Source organism: Tachypleus tridentatus, chromosome 9 (assembly GCF_004210375.1).
Source record: "Tachypleus tridentatus isolate NWPU-2018 chromosome 9, ASM421037v1, whole genome shotgun sequence".
NCBI classification, from domain to species: domain Eukaryota; kingdom Metazoa; phylum Arthropoda; class Merostomata; order Xiphosura; family Limulidae; genus Tachypleus; species Tachypleus tridentatus.
In genome coordinates this window covers 166,666,367-166,681,629 of record NC_134833.1, presented here as the reverse complement: position 1 = coordinate 166,681,629, position 15,263 = coordinate 166,666,367, and the positions used below count along the sequence as shown (strand labels likewise).

The 15,263-nt window shown below is 35.4% G+C and overlaps 1 protein-coding gene and 1 long non-coding RNA gene across 7 annotated transcripts in view; one reads left to right on the top strand and one right to left on the bottom strand.

Annotated features, from left to right (window-relative positions):
* The first annotated feature begins 1,329 nt into the window (after positions 1–1,329).
* On the top strand, positions 1,330–12,124 carry LOC143226889 (uncharacterized). 5 transcript variants are annotated; one of them, XR_013014799.1, is made up of 3 exons: positions 1,330–1,455; positions 2,583–2,719; positions 11,770–12,124. It is a non-coding gene; the product is annotated as an uncharacterized LOC143226889 (long non-coding RNA). The 5 variants fall into 5 exon arrangements; XR_013014800.1 differs by having other exon boundaries at positions 1,360–1,455; positions 2,586–2,719; XR_013014802.1 differs by having other exon boundaries at positions 1,423–1,440.
* Positions 3,273–15,263, bottom strand: part of LOC143226888 (beta-scruin-like) — a 113,743-nt gene continuing 101,752 nt past the window's right edge. For both annotated transcript variants that reach the window (XM_076458422.1, XM_076458424.1), the window contains 4 exons: positions 11,798–11,981; positions 11,333–11,536; positions 10,431–10,651; positions 3,273–3,663 (listed from right to left, as the gene is read on the bottom strand). In XM_076458422.1, the coding sequence (XP_076314537.1) occupies positions 3,449–3,663; positions 10,431–10,651; positions 11,333–11,536; positions 11,798–11,981 (824 nt within the window). In that variant the 3' untranslated portion in view covers positions 3,273–3,448. The remainder of the gene's footprint in view (positions 3,664–10,430; positions 10,652–11,332; positions 11,537–11,797; positions 11,982–15,263) is intronic.

Below are 15,263 nucleotides of genomic sequence, written 5' to 3'. Positions count from 1 at the left end.
CCATTTTTGTCATACCACTAAAGCTGATAAGAAATGGCTAATAGAATGAAGGCAAAACACTAGACTAATAGAACTTCGTGAGATAATAAGAGTAGACATCATGCGACCTTATCTTAAATGTACTATTGGAAATAGTTGTTTGTTAATAGTAACAGATTATTTTAACAAAAGGCTTGATTTATATACTCTGCAACAAATTACTAGTAAGGTGGTAACGAAAACAAAACTATTAATGAATACTACGCTCCTGTAGATATAGTATTCTAAAGACTCTAGTTTCAGATAATGGATCCAAATTTTTGTTTCATTTGGTTGACAAAACTTTCAAGCCATGGAAATTAAACATATCTTTACAATGTCATATTATCAATATCACTGTAGTAGTAAATATAAACATAGGTATAATGGTATCTATTTACGTTGAGAAAATATCCAAATTTAGAACAATCATTTATATTAATTTTCTTTTGCACCTAAACTTCTATTTATGAGTCTGCAGGTTACCCACCAGTTAAACACCATTTAAAAATAAATACTCTCTTTCTTGGGACTGGTTGGCGAAATATTCAACAATACCCCAAACTGTAAATGAAAGGAGAAGGGAAGATGGCATACAGAAAGCAAGATACTCAATGTTGACGACAGTATATAGTGTAGAGAAATGCATAGTGAAAACTCCCTGAGAACGAAAAAAATAGAAACCATTCTAAACGGTTGCGCCAAATTTGGAATGTCAACTACAAAAGACTTGGAGGTCTTTCACCCCCAAGACAAAAGCCTTCTGATGTTGTGCCCATTTCTCATTCCCAATGGATTCTGTTAATGATTTACCAATGTCTTCTGCTCAAGCTACTCAAAGGACGTTATGGCCACGTTGCAGAGCTGATTATGAATTCACCTGGTATTTTAACTGTCAATAAACTTCTCATGAGCCAGAAGGTATTGAAGGTTGAATTCCACGTTGCAGAGCGGATTATGAAGTTCACCTGGTATTTTAACTGTTAATAAACTTCTCATGAGCCAGAAGGTATTGAAGGTTGAATTGGAGATTTCAGAATATGAATTGTTGTTTTTCGTTATGAGATGTCTTTACTCAAACATCACTTCGTTTTCTTTTTTTAGGAGATAGTGAATTCTACTTTTCTTTGTTATGGTTTAGTTTACCGTTCATTTATTATTCATTTATATCTTTTAGTTCAACTATGGACTTTTAGTTTTATTAAAGTGCTAATTCACCTTTCATCTGGAGGATTTGAATTTGAGAATGTATGTACGTATTATGAAACTGACATAATTTCCTCTAGCGGTTACGTATAGTATTAACAATATGAAATATTATGCAGATTTATGGTAACACATAATCACATGAGATACAACCTCATGGTCTAGACATTAAATAAAAAGTATTGATTTGGAAAACGAGTTAGTTCGCAGGAGATGGTTAGAAAAATTATTGTTAAGTATTGCTCGATATTGTTCCTGAGAAGTTGTATAATAATTTTATTGTCAGGTGTTGTCTTTGATTCTTTTTCTTAATTGCTTCAATATTTATTAAAATTAACAACATTGAGATTTATACTATGTTGTTTATTAACGTTTATACCTAGTCCTGGCTACACACGGGTTTACTCTTTTTTTATTCATTTTGTAAATGATAAAGTCTGTGTTTTAGTTGTTTAAAAGCTTTTCTTTGAATGTCTGTTGTTCAGTTTAATAATAAATTGTTTTTGTTTGACTCTGTTTATATTAGCGTTTTGTTTAGTCTGTTACAAAGTAAGTAAGTCTACCTCTTGAATTCTAATACACTTTCCTATTAAGAGGTTATAGAATGATGACTTAGTTTTAAGGTTAAAATTAAGTTTTAAATTTGTTAGTGTCTGATAGGATGTTTTTCATTTTCTGGATGTATTCATTCGTATTCATTATGACTATAGCGTTTCCTTTATCTGCTTTTAGAATATAACAAGAATAATTTGTTTCAGATAACTGTTTTAAGGCACACTCATATGGTATATTGTTAGCTTTGTCAAGTTGTGGGGTGACTGTTTGTGTATAACTTCTGTCGGTCACAGTCAGTTTCAAAGAAATAATGTAATGGTCATAGTTCTTACTGTCAAATTTTTTTAGTGTAGGTGCTTGATTGAATGTAATATTATATTTGGTGACAACTTTGAGTGTGTAAGTATTATGGTTTATCCATTGATTTTCTGTACATACCAGCATGTAGAACACATCTTATAATGTTAGGCTTACATCTAGAAACGTATTTGGGAAGTTTAGTAGTCTCTAATAAATTTAATAGAGCTGTGAAAGGTGTTATAATGTCAATAAAAGACAGAATTGTGGAAGGTGTTATTATGTCTATAAAAGGACAGTAATGGATCTTACCTACCAAACTATCATTAGTGCAACATCTTTGTTTGTCTGTATAACTTTCCAACAGTCTCGTCTTTCATAAAAATGTTTACATAATTTGGTACCCCTAGCTGTATCTTTTGTTTGAGTACAGAATTCATTATTAAATTAAATATGGTTAAGTACAAGTTTGTAATGGTCTGAATGTTGGGTTTGCCTAATTTCAGCAGAGAAGATTCTAGAGCTTTTAGGCCTTCTTCACAGGGAATGTTTGTTTAGAGAGAAGAAACGTATTGTACAGTGTTTAAAAGAAGTTGCTGTTAATGTCGAAGATCATGCTCAGAAAATGTGCTGTGTCTTTCATGTAAGATATCAAACTTGGGGTTGTAATTTTAATCTTGTGATGAATGTAAGAAGATAAGTTTTCAATAGGCTTACTATAATTAGAAATAATAGCATGACCATGATTGTTGTGTTTATTTTCAGTAACGTGTAAAAGTGAACTGAATGTTTTAGATGAAAGGAACTGTGATGCTTCATGACGTATGTGTTGGCTTTTCTGTAGTCTATGTACCACATTTTCGATAATTTTTGCACCTTATAGTTTGGGGTCCAAATCTACCTTTTTATGGTGGTTTGTATAATTAAATTGTCGGTAAGCTTCGTTTATGTAGTTGGACTTATCTTGAATGATAATAGTGCTACCCTCATCGGCTGGTTTAATACTATTTTCACTTTCGTGTTTCAGTGAAACTAGAGCAGGAGAGGTTGTTTTGTACTCTTTGTTAATGACTTGAATTACTTCATTTTCAACTATAGTAATAAGACTCTCTCAAAATATGATTCCATGTTGATTGGTGGTCACCAGAATAATTTTTCTTTAAAATGGGAGTCAAAATGATTTCCTTAAACGATTTGATTGTCAAAACATTTATCACTAGAGAACATAAATAAACATTTTTAGTTTCTATTATTTGTTAAAAGTAAAAATAAACTGAAACTTCTTTGATTAAAACAATTTTGTTAAGTATTCTCAAGGTATAATTTTTATTTTAGCTGATTAATTTTTGTTATGATAAAGTTCTTTTTAGAATTACGTAGCAACTTTATGACGTATCATCACACTGAGGCTATAGCTTCGAAATGTTATACACGTGGGTGGAATTGTTACGGCAGCTACTCCTGTAAGCTGAACAGGTAACTGTTGGATAGGTTGAACAGTGTCAGTGTCTATCGTATAGAGTTCGTTTCGACTAGTAGCACTCAGTTCATGACTGTTAATTCCTCCAATGACATATAGACATGATTCTGAAACAGAAAATTAATATTTGAGTTTTCGATTTAGAAACCCATACTTGTAAAAAATGTAACACTAGCTATGTTTAGTGATAAGAATATAATAAGTGAACTGTGGGAAGTATAACAACATGTTTTTGATTGGACACTACAGTAAGTACTAAAACAAGTACTTCTTACATACAGATTTACATACCTATAACTAACTCCTTCAGTAACTAGATCTAGCTTTATATAGTTAGAGTAACCAGAACTAGCTGGTGTTACTATATGTTATTCTTAAATAAGAGTTATTTATGTATAAATCATTACTGCAATAACCAGATCTAGCAGGTATTGATATATGGTATCATCGCTGGTTTCCAGCCAAGGAGTTTCTTCAGTGAAGCATATCTCTGTTGGTAAGGGCAGAATTATGTTGCCTTAGTTTTAATTTTGATGTTTATTTCACCACGTCCATCTGCTGCTGTCTAGACAGGTTACCTGAACTATAAGGTATGACAATATATCCCCCAACCTTCTCAGATGTTTCCAGTGTTAATGATTTGGTCATTCAAAGGCATCTTGTCATGTCTGTTCTGGTGACATAGACCATGATGTGAATTGGACCCTGTTCTGATGACATAGACCATGATGTCTATGTGTGTGAACTGGACCCTCACTGTATTAATTGTAGTGACTCTCACCCTCTTACTTTCAATTTTGGGTGGAGGAGAAAGAGCATTTAAAAAATATATATATAATCTCAGACAAGTCAACATCTAATCTCTCCACTATTCCTTCTAGTGACTGCCCAGGCCTGTTTCCTTAGGTCCTGGCTTCTGGCATCTGCTCAGGCCCTCCTTCTTTAACCTTGAGATGTAGAATGATTATTTTTTCACACCCTCTGCCACTGGATTCTACATATACTGACAGATTTGCCCACTTGACCCAAAGCAGGGTCTATGGAGGTCAACAGATTTCCTTTTAATAAAGAAAAATGGCATAATTGTAAACTAAAGGGTTCTACACCCAGTTATCCTCCACCTAAATAAAAATAGCCACTTTGATATGGTAGAGATGTTGAGGTTTCCATTTTAATCTGGATGACATTAAGGCCTTGATTGATTCCTGTGTCTTTCCTTATAGTCTGAAATCTGCTGATATAGTTACCTTTTATCAGTTTTCTTTGTACAAAAACTACAGGTTGTATAATGGGCGAATGCATGGAGGGGGTGGCATGTCTGGTCGACCAGAATATATTCACCCTGTATTTGCAGCTCAGTATTCCCTTCGGAGGCCATAACCATTTGTGTTTCCTTGAGTCATACCATCACTGTTTGCTTTCTTTACCTGCCTCCTGTAGGGAATTGTGATGAATCAGACCTTTTATGCTCTCCTTGAACAGTTATAGTCTCCATTTTTAATAGTTGGAAAAGTTAACAATGGTTCTGATGTTGATTAGAGAGGTCGTTCCGTAGAGTGTATGCTCTCGAAACGCAACCTTTCTCTCTTCAATACTGGATCTTATACTTACTTTCATAGATTTAGTCAGTCTTTTACCATCATTAATCTATCTGATCCCCTTCACCTTTCTAGGAGGGTTGACAGTGACCAATAGGTCAGTGATCCTTTTCCTACAGTTTTGAGGGAGACTGGCCATGGTTCCTTCAGTGGACGTTGGACAAGGCAAAGTGGATATATTTCACCACTCTCTTAGAACTTATCCTGCCATTGTCTGCCATCAATAGACGATTTTGTGGTTCCAGTGACTGACTATATCATTCAGGCAACTATCCAGTCTATTCCTAAAACCTTGAAACATTTTTCACAGTATCCTCATCTATAGGGGTTTCTTGCTTGCCATGAGGCATAGAAGGCTCAGAAATGGGCCTGGGATATCTTCCAATGGCATCCCTCTCTTTATAACTGCATCATGTATTGATGCTCAGCAGGTCGGGCGTCAAAGCTAACAGGAATCTTGGATTAAGTTCACAACTATAATCTTTTCTAATATTAGTTCCAAAATAATATGGGACAAAATTTGGAAGGCCAATGGGAGGTATACCTTCCATCCCATTTTCATCTTGCTCTCCAATGGCCAGGAAGTTGCTCCTATACTCTCGTTGTGGATTATTCTCATGCATCCAGCACTCCTGTTTCTTCTATTGCTTTCTTAGCCATCACGTCTTAAGCAGATTAATTTCCTCTTGATCGGCCATCTCTACTGGTGGAACTTTTACTTGCTCTTCACTGGTCTTACATCGATTGGACCTGATGTTCATTATGTGATGCTGTGCCATCTTTTCCCTGTCTCCCCTGCTATTCTTCTAGTTGTTTTTAACAGATCTGGCAGAAAAATGTTTTTTCCTGATGCATGCCACTGGGCTATTGCTCTCCCTTTCTATAAGCCTGGAAAGGATCCCACAATTTCTTCTAATTATCATCCAATTGCTTTGACTAGCTGTCTCTGTAAGGTCTTGGAGAGGATGGTTAATGCTTGTCTTGTTTGGCACCTCAAATCAAACAACCTCCTTTCACTCACCCAGTATGTGTTCCATCGCAGTTGTCCATCATGGACCACTTTATTTGATTTGAAATGTTGACTGTGGAAGCCTTCCATAAAAGGGGAACATTTTGTTTCTGTGTTCTTTGACATCGAGAAGGTTTACAAAACTACGTGGAAGTAATGCATTTTGCAGGACCTTTACTTATTTGGGTTGCATGCCATTTACCCATTTTTTATTTGGAATTTTATACTGAACAGGCAATTCCAAGTCGAGAGGGCTTTGACACTTATTCGGTCTTTTCCACAGAAATTTGGAATCACTCAGGGATGAATCTTAAGTGTGATACTATTCAATATCAAAATGAATGTTATCACTGTACAAGTTTCACCTACTGTAATAAGTGGGCTCTCTGTCAATGGCTTCCTGATCTCATGTTGGCCATCAAACATGAGATTTACTGATTGGCAGCTTCAGATTTTTCTTATTTGTTAATTGAAGTGGATGGCACTAAATGGTTTTACCTTTTATTTCTCCAAAACCATATGCATGCACTTTTGCTACCAATGGGATATTCACTCTGATTCGGTGAGGTTGTTTTTCATACGGTCCCTGAGGCCAAGTTCTTGGGGCTTAGCTTTTACTATAAGCTGAATTTCATTTCTCACATCAAGCAGCTATGTGTCAAATGTACAAGGGCACTGAACATCCTGTGTCCTCTCTTCAACCTCTTGGGGAGTGGATTGACACTCTTTGTTTAAGATCTATTACGCCCTCATTCAATACAAACTATGATTCTGACAGGGCCTCTGCTTTGAAGATGCTGAGCCCCATTCACCATCAGGGGCTTCAGCTCTGCACAGGGGCTATCCACACTTCTCCAGTCTAGAGTTTGTAAACCCACGGCAACCCATTTGGGGTTGTGTCTTCCTTCTTCAGTTGACTATGCTTTTTTGAATAGATAACCTGCCATTCTTTGTTTTAGCCTTCATATCTAGATGTAACTGGATGAATTTGGTTTTCCTTGGATGACACTGCTTTATCCACTGATCAGCTCATCCTGCAATGACTTGTTACCCCTGAATCATTTGAGGAAGGCAGATACTCCCGATTGGATGTGCCATGTTTTGAACCATTCTTTTATTCACGTTCATACCAATGGTTCAAAAGTAGGTGACTCTGTGGGCATTATAATGGTTGATGTTGTCTGGTGGCTGCTCACAGAATCCACTATATATTTCTTCACTGCTGAATTGTATGCCATTTATCTTGTAAAGCAAAGCTATGAAGTACACCAACTGCATTGTTTATACTAACTCTCATAGCTCTTTATTGGGCCTGAAATTGCTTCACATTAGTTCTCACCATGTTCTCATTGATATTTGAAAATACCTGGCCCATTTTTGTTTATCTTCTGTTTCTATCTGGTTTTTCTAAATGCCTTGCTATGTTAGTACTCACAGGAACAAGCTAGCTGACATTGCAACTATGTTCATCTGCACTGTTACCATTGTGGCCATGCCTGTCGCATATATGGACTATAGTTCTGTATTAATGGCTCGATTTCACATCAATTGGCAACGAACTTGGATGAGCAACGTAATTAAAAGCTTTTTCAGATCAAACTTTCTGTTACTCTTTGGCCATCTTGTTTTCATAAGGTTCAGAAGGAGAAAGTTCTCCTGCCTAGGGTATTCATCAGTAAGAGCTTTTATCCAATTGTTTTCTTTTGTTTGGGACTGATCCACCAGTCTGTGGCTTTTGTGACACTGAAGTCACAATATCACACATTCTACTGCCTTGCTGTCATTATGACTCTGAGCAACAGCACGATTTTAGACGTCATGGGTTTATCCACAACATGGACAGTGCCATTCATAATGATGACACTGTACAATGTATTGTGTTTTTAGATTTGTATGGGCCATTGGCCTTTTTAATTCTATTAGTGTTTTATTTGCTTTTGGAATATTATTTGGTTTTTAACTTCATTCATTTTTACCTTGTATAATATTTAACTTTTGTATTTTCACAACTTGTTTGACACAAATAACATCATCACTTTGTGCTATATCAATCAACTTAAATGAAAGAGTTATTACAGTGACCAGATCCAGCTAGTACAACTATATGGTATTCATAAATAAAGATTTATGTGGCCATAACTCTCTAAAACAGTAACCAGATCCAGCTAGCATTACTATACTGTATTCTTAAATAAATATTTATGTGGCCATAACTTACTACTGCTGTAACCAGTTATATGTAGCATTATTATATGGTATTCTTAAATAAAGGATTACAGTAACCTGATTAGCTAATATTACTATATGGTATTATTAAACAATGAGTTATAGAAACCAGTTCTAGATAGTATTATTATATGGTGTTTTTAAATTGTGTTATACTCACAAGATCAAGCTAGTGTTAGAATATTATAATCTTAAACAGAGCTACAGACATGTAATTCACAACTGTATTAACAGGATCTAACTAGTATTATTACGCAGTATACTAAAATAAAGTGTATAACTCTCTACCATGGTAATGAGATATAGCTGACTTTGATATTCTTAAACAACAGTGTTAAATACATGTAAGCCACTACTGCAGTAACTAGATCTAGTTAACACCACTATATGGTATTCTTAAATAAAAATAATACATGTAATTCACAACCACAGTAAACAGAACTAACTAGTGTTACTATAATACTGTTCAAATCTCAGGGTAGAGGTTTACAGTGGTTGAGACTGAATTATTAGTCTACAATTTTGTAATATAATAAAGCAACATACAGGCTAGCAATTAATATAACCATGGTCATCACAGATGACCAAATAAGTTGTAACCTTCCTTTTCACAAGAAATCCTTTGTTTAATTAGAAGTAAACTCTTAAAGATTGTTATTAGACGACCAAAATTTGAAGAAATTATCAATGAATTTACTGCTGGTAATATTCACTAATACCAGAGCTGTAACTTTTTAATTTGGGTAGATGTGTTTTAACTCTTTGATTTTAAATCTAACATTTCTGAAGAAGTCACATTATTTGTACAAAGGTGTATTACACACACACACACACACACACACACACACACACACACACACACACTTTTGGCCAAGATTACATGAGAGTATACTGATTGAGAAAATCTTTAAAATTTTACAAATTGTTCAGTTTTTAAGTTTTGGTTCACAACAGTTGGTTATAGAGTGCCTTTGGATCAGTTGTTGATTTATTAAAATCACCAAATTATTTGATAAAAAATGTAAATTTTGCTTTTTCTATGGCTCTGAGTAGGAAAAACAGTTTCAAAGTCTAGCTCTTAAATAACATCAGAATTGTTGGTTAAGTTCTGTAGAGTAAAGTATGCTTAATAAATCATTGTGGTATTATTTGTTATTGTCACATATAGAAATACATGGTGAAATATTTTCAAACAGACACTGCCACGGTCAAGAAAAGTCCATGGGAATGATCATACAAAGTTCATTAGAGAATATCCACTGATGGAAACTAATATAACAGAGAAATGTATATATTGACTTGGATTAAATATCCAAAAAAGGGGGTGAGTTGGAATTTTGATGTAGGATGGATATCCAGGAGACTAGGATAGGTACATGTAAACAGGCAGTTGAGTTATTATCTTATCCCTGACCAGTCATTGAAGTATCTCTATTTTCTGTTTCGAGAATCACAATAAGTTAACAAAAATTTCCCTATTAAGTAACGGGTCTCCTTGTGGGTAGAAATCTAAACTATATGAAAATTCATAAGGATACCAAAATCAATAGGTATAAGAACTCCTGTTCTGGTGTAGAAGTCTGCTGAAGAAATATAAGCCAGCCTCCTGAAGAAAAATGATTAACCTGATGCTATAATTTTGAGCTTCACGTAAGTAGCTGTTGCTACCTTTCTCAAACTGAATAACATAACTGGGTCATCTACATAAACAGATAAGGATGGTTTGTAGAGTTATTTTATTAAAGATTGAAGTGAAATTCTTATCTCAATCTTGGAGTCAGAATGTTTATTCTAACTGTAAACTTCCTGAAGTTAGTGACTTGTGTACTCCACTTGAGTTTATGTTTCAGGAATATATTGTGACTGGGGGGTAAAGTTCAGCTCCTATAAAGCCATTACTTGCAATACTTTACACATAAAACAGGTAATAGTTTTGACACAACTAGCTTTAACATTATGTTACTCAATATATATTCATACATTTATAATAGTTTGGAATTTAATACTTGGTATAAAGCAATGATTTCATCGTGTTTCTTACCTATTGCAACAACTACACAAGAATGTCGAGGACAACTTAGGGTGGCTTTCTGAGTCCAGTCCAGAATTTTATCATCGTATGTATCTATAGCTGGTAAACTTACGAGATAATTGTTTTCATCTTGTGTTGGAGCTGCACCTCCGAACAACCAGATTTTACCATCACATTCAACAGCTGAACCAAAGGCTCGGGCAATTCTTAATGGTCGTCCATTTACCCATCTGTATAAACAAACAAAGCAAATTGAAGATAATTTGATGCTTTTATATATTTGAATCCATACTGCTGCTAAAGTTAAATGAACTGTGGTGTCTTCACTTGATGAATATAAACATAATCGGCACTTTCTAATCATTATGTATAATACACTGTTCTAGTAAGTGAGTGGCTATGAAATATCTTTAACCATTTGCAGTAAAACAGCCTTAACTGTAGTTGAGTTTTTCAATTATTTATTTTTTTGAATTTGAAGGCCTACTATAAATAGTAACAGAAAGGTCCTCCATTAACTCAGTCCAAACATATCAATTCAAAACCACTTCCTAGATATAGTGGCACTTATCTCAAGCTTTCATTCTCACCATCCCAATCTATATTTTCTTATTACTACATAAAACATTTTGCTGTGAGGTGCTTAGCATCCCTGTTTGCTCAGGACTCGGGGCCATAATATGTCTTTGCATAATGCATGAAGTTTTTTGGCACTAGCCTTTTTATTACTTTTACTTAGGCAATTACGGATAACAAATTAAAAATAGGTAAAAACAAAAGTTAAATGTGTTTAAAATTACATTTGTTAAATCAAAAACAAAAAGTAGTTGTTCCCATGTTCATGTATTTAAATCATCACAATGTAGTAAAGTGTTCTCTTTGTAATTCCTAAATGTACACAAGATTCTTACTGTCCTAATGCTGGATCATAGCATAAAACATCGTCTAATACTGAAGAATTCATATTTCCACCTGTTGTAGTGGTAACTCCACCCATAACCCAAATATACCCTCTGTGAGAAACAACTGCCATCCCCATCCGTGGTAAAGGCATGTGTTTTTCTTGGTTCCATTCGTCTATTGCAGGAACATATGATTCAACAGATGCACTCAACCTGTTAAAAAGAAACAATGAATCTTACTCTAAAATAATGTAATTTTAATTGTATGTTTATTTCTTAAGTAAACTTTCAAGATATTTCTCTGCAGCACAAGATCTATATTAACTAAACAGTCAATGAGCTGCTCCTCAGATACATTAGTTAACAATAAAACAGAAAGGTACATATTTCATGGAATTGTTGGAATGTTTTTTTCATGCTATATAATATCAATTTGATGTTTTCAGATACGCTGAGTAAACTGAAACCTCCTACCTTCCAGAGTCATCTCTTCCTCCAATGACATAGATTTTGTCATTGAAAACAACCATGCAATGATGAGATCGTGCACCATGCATGTCAGCGACTCTTGTCCACTCGTTAGAGGAAATTCTGTACACAAATGTCATTTTTGTAGCTATCATTTCTCCCCAGCATCTTATATTAGGGTCACATCCACCTAAAATAATTAAAAGGTTAAAATAAAACTATGCTGTATATAATAAAACCTCAGTAAACCCTTTTTGAAAAATCAGACACAGTAGAAAATCAAGACAGGGAATAAGAATCCAAATCAATAAATATTTTGAGTCACTAAAAACAGTGATAGCTCTGTTCCATTTTATTACCTTTATTTATGGTAGGTGAGATATAACATAATGCTTTTCTCACATGTTTCTAACAATGGAAGTTGTGAATAATAAATGACTGTAAGTATATGATGTGCATTTGTACTTACAGTAAAGTAAGGCCAAACCACTGAACTCTACACTGCTCTTGGAGGGAGGTTGAAGAAAAAGAAAAATGGGAAAGAAAATAAAAAAAAACGAGAGTTAAAGAACGTCAGTCTCAGAGTGCGAGCCTTAAGACAGTCTTGAAGTAACATATTGAAGCTACAGTTCACACACATCTTAAAATTGTTTTAAACAATCCCAGAACCTTGGCTACGAGTAATGACCTTTTAGTTTCAGTCTGTGATTTACAATTCATCTTCACTTTCCTGGACTTGGAAAACATTTTAACTGAAACTTCATTTTTGTTAACTTACCTTCAAATCTAAAAAAAAATGGATGCAACAATCAGCAACCTCAAATCATTAGAGATACAAATGAAACTGTTTCAAAGCTATGGGACGAAGCCACAAATTTGATGAAAGACATAAATCAGATAATTAAGGAAGAACAAGACACCAGTTTCGCCTGGCATGGCCTAACGCGTTAAGGTGTGCGCTTCGTAATCTGAGGGTCGCGGGTTCGCGCCCGAGTCGCGCCAAACATGCTCGCCCTCGCAGCCGTGGGGGCGTTATAATGGTACGGTCAATCCCACTATTCGTTGGTAAAAGAGTAGCCCAAGAGTTGGCGGTGGATGGTGATTACTAGCTGCCTTCCCTCTAGTCTTAAACTGCTAAATTAGGGACGGCTAGCGCAGATAGCCCTCGAGTATCTTTGTGCGAAATTTCAAAACAAACAAACAAACAGACACCAGTTTCATAGAACTGACTACTCCTCACCACCAAATATCGACATAACGTGCCTTAAAAGTTTAATATGCAGCTGCTACTGCAGATTTTAATGGTCCAACCAAAGCAGGGGCGTAGATTTCTACACCAGATTGGGGGGGGGGGGATTTTATTTTTGCAACCACTTATGTGGACTGTTTAATTTGCAAATTGGTAATATCTGATTACGTGAACCTGAAAGCTGTAAACATGCAGTCACAGAGTAATCTTGTTGCCACGATACTTCAAGGTTTCCACGTAGGTTTGTATAAGTGAGGTGTTGTGAACAGTTTTCAAAATGTTAATAGAATAAAGACAAATGTCACAAATTAACTGCCACATGAATTTATTCCTGCACACTGCACAGTATAAAAGATGGCTAGTATACTTGACAAGGTTACTAATAACTTTCATTGTATGAATTACGTTTTCAAATATTAATAAAATTAGTAATTACCCTTGATAAGTTTATATCTACTGAAAAACTGTTCATGTTGTTTGATAAAAATAATTAAAATGTCTTTGTGAACTCTTGAAAATTACACATCAATACAATGTAGCACATAATTATTCATAATTTTCATTGAAGTAAGATTCATTTAGTCCTCTAGTCTACATGTTCCCAAACGTAGACCTCCTTTGTGATGATCTCTTTATGAATTCTTTCATAAGCTCTTCTATATTTATCTTGTCGACCTCATCTTTGTGAGTGTGACAAACTGCCACATGGTTGAGGCAGCACTGGGACATAGTTGACCTTAACCACGTCTTCAATCGTCTTAATGCAGAAAAGCTGCGTTTACATTCGCAGCTAGATACTGGACATACAAGCAAAATTTTCATGAGAAGAAACCTCTGCTGGCTTGTTTCATGCATTTTACAGTAAGCATCCTCTGCACCTTTCATAGATACTGCTTTTGTTGTTCCTTTGAACATGGGCAACTGAAACTCGAGCCGTTGTGCAGAGATTTCTGGATAGATGTTTATAACCAAGTTGCCAATCTTGCCAGATGTGATCATGTTCTCAAGTGCCAAATATTGCCTCAAGTCATTGTTGTCTGCATTGAATCTAGTGGTCAGATGTTCTATGACTGTGTCCACAAATTCAAAATAGTGGCTTCTGTAGTAATCTCTAGTTGTTGCAGAATAGTGTGCTGAGCCATCACCTGTGATCCTTCTGAGGGGTCTGCAAATGTGTGGTAGTTCAATAGGAACCAGATCTAGGGAAGTTACCTTTATCTCAACTTCATCAAATATCTTGTTGTAATTTTCCTCTGTTTGCAATACCCATAATTGCTCAACTGTCATTGCAGATGCTTCAATCATGCCAGATGCTGTCGCTGATTTTGCTTGGAATGCACGGTTTAGTTCCTCTAATGCAGCTAATGGATGCTCAGCCATCAACAATCCTAAAACTGTCTTTCCTTTGTCAAATCTGTCCAGCAGACCTCGTGCTTTCACTGCTACGTCTGATTTTTCATTTGCTAATTCAGACAAAGAATCAGCAATGTCACTGTAGTAATCATTAGCACATGCAATTGCAGATAGGCAGTACAACCGACATGTTGGACACAGTGGACGGATGTATTTAACTGGACCATTGTGGCAGTCTGACGATACAATAGTTTCAAAGATTGTCTTGTATTTGCCTGACCTCTGAAGCAAGACACCAAGTTCATGTACCCACTGGATAGAATCTCAAACACATTCACAAGCTTCAACTGCATGTTGCATTATTAAATTAGCCTTGTGTGCTCTGCAGTGAAAAAACAAAGCTGACGATTGATTCTCTTTTATTTTTGCCTGGCATCCACTGTACACACCACTCATGTTAGCGGTTCCATCATAAGTTTGTGCTCTTAATCTTGACAGTGGTAAATTGAGTCTAGTCAGTACATCAAGTATAGTCAAGGATATTGTTTCACCAGTTGTATTGGAAGCACTGTACAAACCAAGAAATGTCTCATGGACGTCAAGGTTCTTATCTACATATCGTACACATATTGCTTCCTGTTCAGCACCTGTAACATCTTGAGTGCCATCAACCATTAATGCAAATATTTTACTTTGCTGCACTTCGTGTGCTATGTTCCTCAGTATTTGATGGCTGAACATCTCCATTATTTCATTCTGAACCTGGGGTGATGTGAATGTGGTTTTCTTTGACAAGTAGGCCGTCAACTCAGGATTTTTCTTTTTCAATAACTGCAGGAAGTTCCTCTCTGTATCAGTATGTCCACGTAA